The sequence below is a fragment of the Myotis brandtii genome, unplaced genomic scaffold, assembly GCF_000412655.1.
Source record: "Myotis brandtii unplaced genomic scaffold, ASM41265v1 scaffold38, whole genome shotgun sequence".
NCBI lineage: Eukaryota > Metazoa > Chordata > Mammalia > Chiroptera > Vespertilionidae > Myotis > Myotis brandtii.
The window spans coordinates 2,534,868-2,541,763 of NW_005364596.1; the positions used below are offsets into that span (position 1 = coordinate 2,534,868).

Below are 6,896 nucleotides of genomic sequence, written 5' to 3' on the forward strand. Positions count from 1 at the left end.
TAAATAAAACTACAGCATGTGAAAGGAAAGATACTGCAGATAATTTTAGAGCTAACATTTCTGGAGCACCTAATATGTTCCAGAGATTGAGCACTATCTCATTTAATTCTCAGAACATCCCTATGAGATAGGAATTGTTGGTTTCATTTTACTAAGAGGAAAACAAGGCTCACAGAATCTAAATGACTTGTCCATGGTGACATAGCTAGTAATTGCCAGAGCTGGAACGTGAACCCAAATCTGATTGATCCCAAGTGTGAACTCCTACTAACTCATGGTACTGTCCATTGAGATGTGTAGTGACCATTGCCTACACCCTGGTAATTAGCATTACTTATGAGAAGTATGGAGCCACCAAAATGGCTATATCAATCGCAGTATAAGCATCCCAGAAATAATCTTCTGGGAAACTCGTTTTTTGAAGGAATATAGACAATGAGTGCAGTGAGAGAAGAATGACCATAAAGGAACCAGACCACATGCTTGAGCCTGAAAAGCTAGAAACGGTAAGCCTGGTAAAATGGGGGCTCCCCAACAGGGTTTTAATGCTTACAATGCTGTCATTACATTGTAATGAACTAAAGCAAAACAAGAAAGTAGCTTTCCAAAAACAGAGATCTGCAGGTGGAATGAATGGGCTGCTCTGAGAGGTAAAAAGATTCCCACCATTGGCAGGTTCAATAGAAGTTAGAGGACACCTCACCATGGATAATGAAATTAAGATGTGAATCCTCTCACATATATGAACTAAATTCCATCAACTTGATAACAACTGAACTTTGGGTAATCTTGCAACGAGGTAGCTAGACAACTAGAAGCAGCGGGCTGGGGAGGGGATTAGGGAAGGATAGCCGAAGATGAGGTAAAGGGTTGGTGTTCCCATTCAAGGAGGTGACATTACAAAATGATTGAACAAGGTAATTTCCTCTAAAGTGCCTGAAGCTGTCAAATGTCATGATCAAGACAGGTTGGCAGCCCGGCCTGCGTGGCTCAGTAGTTTAGCATTGACCTATGAATCAGGTGGTCATGGTTCGATTCCTGGTCAGGGCACAGGCCAGGGTTGTGGGCTCAGCCCCCAGTGCAGGGCATGCAGGAGGCAGCCAATCAATGATTCTTATCATTGATGTTTCTATCTCTCTCCCTCTCTGAAATCAATAAAAATATATATTTTTAAAAAAGGACAGGCTGACAGCCATGATTCCTACCACTCTGACCTAGAGTAATAAAAGTGATCAGTTTTACAAATAGAAAAGCATGAAGCAGACCCATAAAATATGTCAGAAATAAATAGAATTCTTATCATGCCATGTTCTTTAATTCTGGTACTCCTAATGCCCAGCAGCATCCCTGTCTTGAGTACCATAATACTCCAATCTATAATAATAAAAGCGTAATATGCTAATTAGACCGGATAGGCAAATGGCCTTCCGAACATCCTTCTGGACAACCTTCCGGACGAAGCCAAGGCTACGAGGGCCAAGCCTCTTGCAAAAATTTCATGCATCGGGCCTCTAGTATCCTAATAATCTTTGTTGCTTAAGATAGCTTGAGTGAGTTTCTCTCATTTGCAATTAAGAGACTTAGTACATGAGTAACACAAGAAAAAGAGATTTGGGGGAAAAAGTGTACTTACACTTGAAACTTTTAGGTAGATGAGTAGCCCAATGTTCCCAAGCCAAATTAAAGAATTCTCTCTTCCCAAATCTGGGTTTCAGTGTTCCTGCCACGAGCTCCTATAGCAGAGAACTGGCCCAGTTGTGTGCATTCACTAAATTATAAATTACCTATAGACAGAGGTTGTGCTTTTCTTGCTCACTGATATAACCCAGCACTTGGCATTGTCTTTTACAAGTTAACGTATGTTTCTTATTACTACATTCAGAGTGATCGTCTATCCCAAGAAATAGCAGCACGTGGTGGAAACCATTGGTCTGCCATGCAGAAGACCTGGATTCTACTTCAAGCCCTACAGCAAACACATCTCCATTCACTTACCAGCAAAACAGGAAGATAACCTTTATTCCAGTTCTACACTTTAGAAATGTACCATTTACTTCCCAATTCAAACATTAACGACACAGTCCAATCTTTCTTTTATAAGCAAGGTATAGGTATACAGGATTTCCTCACTTCAATCCTGTAAAGAGGATGTCTTCTTTACAAATCTGTGACAGAGATGAATGGCTCCGACCTCCTGCCTGGCTATGAGTGGGGCCAGCTGACAGCCTCGTTGCTAGCTTTGTCAGGGCTCACCTGTTTTGCAGCCAAGGTCATGCTAACCTCAGGGTGGCCAAAGACCTGACAAGGCAATGGTGTGAGGGTCCAGCCACTTCCATCCAACATACTACTCCTCTGACAGGCAGGTTTTGCTGCTCTGGAGCTCCCCATGGGGCTAACACAGTGATTATCAGTTGTATGCAGCAAGAATTTTTAAAACATGCAATATCTATTTAGTCAGGGACACTGACCTCGTTACTATTAGATTGTCAAATAAAAAAATGACAGCAGCCAACACAACCATCTGGTGTGAATGAATCAAAATGATACCTATTTTTTTTGTCAGATTGGCAAAAAAATATTTTTTTTTGATGTGCAGAGAATTTTACTTAATTTTTTAAATTATTTTTTTAAGTGTTTTTATTGATTTTAGAGAAAGGGAGAGGGACGGATGGAAACATCAAAGAGACATAGATCAGCTGTCTCCTGCATGCCCCCTACTGGGGACCAAGCCCACAACCCAGAAAGGTGCCCTGACTGGGACTAGAACCAGGGACTTCTTGGTTCATATGTGGGTGCTCAACCACTGAAGCACACTGGCCAGGCTACAGAATTTTAGTAATTAAAGCGCACCATGAGATCAAAAAGATTAAAAATCGCTGGGTTAAGGGCAATTCTGTCAGCTTGGCATCACAGAATGACAGCTTCCCCTGGCTAATGTTGCATCCTTCCTTTACTTTTTTCTGCTATTTCTCTCCACTAAACCACATTGCACTTCTGACTCCTTTATAGTACCTATTTCCTGGAGAATCCTGTAATAAAATCAAAGACTTTTTTGCTTCTGATCTGGTCTATTTTTTTTTCTTTTCTAGTCTATTTTTTTTAACAGCTTTTTAAAAAGTATGTTTTTATTGGTTTCAGAGAGAGGGAGAGGATAGAGGGAGAGGATGAGAGGGAGAGGGAGAGGGAGAGGGAGAGGGAGATAGAAACATCAATGATGGGAATCATTGATCGGCTGCCTCCTGCATGCCCCCTACTCAGGATCAAGCCTAAAACCAGGGCATGCTGTGACCTCCCGGTTCATGGGTAGATGCTCAACCACTGAGCCACACTGGCTGGGCCCAATCTAATCTATTGATTTACTCTCTCTCATTCATTACATCTCTTGGAGGCTTTCTGTCAGGCTGTGCCATTTTAGTTTAGTATCCCCAAAAGCATTTTAACTCCAGTACAAGGTACAATTATTTTCTTCACAAAAAATATTGTAATTTTACAAGGAAAAATATTTAAATATATTTCATTGTATTTAGTAAATTTTCTTTTATTTTCTTAAAAAAATCAAAACCAAAACTTCTAAGAGCCTGCAATTTTACAAGGAAAAATATTTAAATTATTTCATTGTATTTAGTAAATTTTCTTAAAAAAATCAAAACCAAAACTTCTAAGAGCTGTAACACAGAAAAATACACCAAACCTTAATAGCACCATCTGGTGGTGCTTAAAGGACTGTTCATTACTCAATCACTTAGAAAAAGACCTTTTGAAAATAACACTTTTAGATTATCTTCTGTCCACCTAGCTTAGTTTTAAAATATGGCCAAATATGTCCTAGTTGGTGTGGGTCAATTGGTTGGAGTGTCGTTCCATACACCGATAGCTTGTGGGTTTGATTCCCTACATAGATCGCAGATTCAATACCGCATCAGGGCACGTACTGGAGGCAAATGATTGATGGTTCTCTCTCACATCAATGTTTCGCTCTCTCTCACACACACAAACACACACACACACACACACACACACACACACAAAACACTTCCCTTCTATCTAAAATTATTAAGTGTGTCCTTGGGTGAGAATTACAAAAATAATAAAAATTAAAATTGGCCAAAAAGTGTAATTAAAGTTAAATCAAGTCTTTAAAGTTGGTGAGTACATATAGGTCTTGTTTCCCGTTTTCAGAGCTTTGGAGCATAGCAACCTCTTCCCACCTCTCATCACTACAGTACAAACTATTAACTTATTTTGCTCGATTTTTGTAGCATTTATCAGTATTTGACATTTTATAAACATTTTTATCTTTTGATTATCTGGCTTCCCTGTAAGATTTTGATTATCTTCTCTTCCCTTTGTCGTACTGAGTCCTTTTATCCTCAGTGTTGGTTGGCATATAACTGGCATTCAAAATATTTTTTTAACAAATGAATCCTTTTTAATTTAATGAACAGATACTTTTAGATTAGTCTTGGAATTAGAAAAAAAAAATTTACCCGAGTGAAAACTTTCCTGAAAACTTAAAGATTTTAGGGTAAGAACTGAGCCACTAGAGAAGTTCATGGCCAGTCGGGGAGAACTGAAAGGCCTGGCTAGCAGAAATGAGGGGAAGACCACATTGGACTAGAGATGTTTCTCAGATGTGCTCAAATGTGTTAATTAGTAAAAATGAAAGGCTGAAGGGAATGTTCATCTAACGCATCACATTTCCAACAATTCTGATACAGACTTGCAGTCCAGCCTGAGTATATATAGGAATGTGAAGTTGCTATCTCACAGGGCATCCTGCCAACTATATGTTGAGACTTTAGGCCACCATCAGTAACTAAAATCACAAGATGGGACTGAATAATTATAGTCCAAAAGGTTAATATCATCAATTAAAAAACAAATATAAAAGATGTTAATTAGAAAAATTCTTTATTCCTGCTCCTTTCATACACCTTATTGTTCAGCAAACAGTCTTACATACACATCTGAAATAATGTGCTAGCACACACTCTGTTTAAAGGCAAAGCACCACAGGTAAAACTGGTCAGCTGTCCAGAGTTCCCAGCTTTATGGGATCTTGCTTCCTGATTTTACATTCATTTCTGAAAGTCAGAAATGTCATCTCCAAAATAATGTTAAGATGGTTGTAAAAAATAATTACTCTATTCAATATTACAGGTGTAGAAATGGAGTATATTTTCCTTAAATTAAAAACCGAGAAGAAAATGCCACTTAACATGGGTATGTCAGTGTAGGTCAGCAGGAAAAAACACTGTATAAGCTAGTCTCTTTGATACCAAGAAGATATTCTAGTCCGAGCTTTAATATGTTTCCATGTTTCCTACTAGATGCTTCTTTTCTGCTGCTTTTCATTCTTTTCCATATTTCATAGCAGAGGCTTGGTACCGCCTTTCCGCCTTTATTAACAGGAACAAATCCAGTATCCACAGATTTCTTCTCAAAAGGCACGCTAACCCATCAGATAGCCCCTACAGAAACAAAATTTATAAACACAAAAAGTGAAAAGGAAGCAACATTTCAAAATGCCCCAACAATTTTTATGATGAATCAAATGAATAATCTGAAAATACTAAAGGCCCGTTTGTGCATGGGTAGGGTCCCTAGGCCTGGCGATCAGGGCCAATCAGGGCCTTCCAGCTGCCAGCTGGGGCCTCTTTTCATTCTGCGCCACCCCCTGGTGGTCATCGCACATCATAGCAAGTGATTGAATTCCAGGTCTCTTGGTCAAACTCCAGAGAGAACAATTTGCATATTAGGCTTTAGGCATATATATATATATATATTTTGTGTGTGTGTGTGTGTGTTCATTATCTGGGCTCCTCCCCGCCCCAGTATTTTACTGGGCCTCAGTTCCATTACTCTTCCCCCTCAAAGGATAAACTTACAAACCAATATGCTAAACAACACAAAATGAGGGGGGGGGAGTAAATAAAAGAAAATGTTATGTAAAAATTAAAGAGTCAGAATCAATTTTCTTTGGACTTTCTCAAGTGCAACAAAAATCATAAACCTTTTAATGGAAAGAAGCTGGTTTTCATCTTCTAAAAACCCTAATATTACCAAAGGAGAAGGCAGGAGGATCAGGAGCTACTCACACCTGGGAAGTGAGCCCTGAACCCTCGAGAAACAGTGCAGAAGCGTGGGCCTGCACCTCTGCTCCTCAGGAACTGTCCGGACAGCAGGGAAGACCTAAGCTGCAGCTGTTGAGCAGGTCGAACTTTATGCGGATCAAACAGGAGATCCTTTTACTAGATGTACAACTTAGGCCCTGGAATCCCTTTCAAATTTAAGCATTCAGTTTGGTTTTCTAAAGTTCCGAACTTTTCCCTTTGCAATTAATCTTTGCAACCTATTAGTAAGGACCTGCAAGATCGAGGAGGGGGCGGGGGTTGGGGGGGACTATATAAAGCTATCCACATTAGGAAAGGATTTAATACACTCTGTCTTCACTGATGCCTTCAGAACTTCTCTCCTTTGGACCCTATAACACTCCTATATAGTAAATGCTACTCATGTAATTAAGTTCTTGATGACATTAGCTATTATTAGTTCAGAACACGTCATTATTTTTAATTATTATATATATTCAAGCTTGTGAGAATTTTACAGAAGTAAAATTACTGGCAAATACAAGTACTTAGGTAATATAAAAGTAAATCAAGAACTCAAGAACTAGACAGAGAAGCGAGAATAATCTTCTACTTAACCTTTAAGACATTCATTCTTTCAGAGTACCTTCTGTATATAACGCAGGTACTGTGTTAGGTTGGCACTAACACAGAAATTTCTCAAAACACTATGGCAAGCATTTTTGCATTTAACCCTTGCAATAATCCTAAAAAGGATGGTGAAACAAATATCATTCGCATTTTCCAGTTGAAGAACGTCAAACT

General features: G+C 39.1%; 1 protein-coding gene across 2 annotated transcripts in view; it reads right to left on the reverse strand.

The window, feature by feature from the left end:
• Positions 1–4,894: 4,894 nt before the first annotated feature.
• OSTC (oligosaccharyltransferase complex subunit (non-catalytic)) overlaps positions 4,895–6,896 on the reverse strand; it is an 11,530-nt gene continuing 9,528 nt past the window's right edge. For both annotated transcript variants that reach the window (XM_005872413.2, XM_005872411.2), the window contains one exon: positions 4,895–5,471. In XM_005872413.2, the coding sequence (XP_005872475.1) occupies positions 5,453–5,471 (19 nt within the window). In that variant the 3' untranslated portion in view covers positions 4,895–5,452. The remainder of the gene's footprint in view (positions 5,472–6,896) is intronic.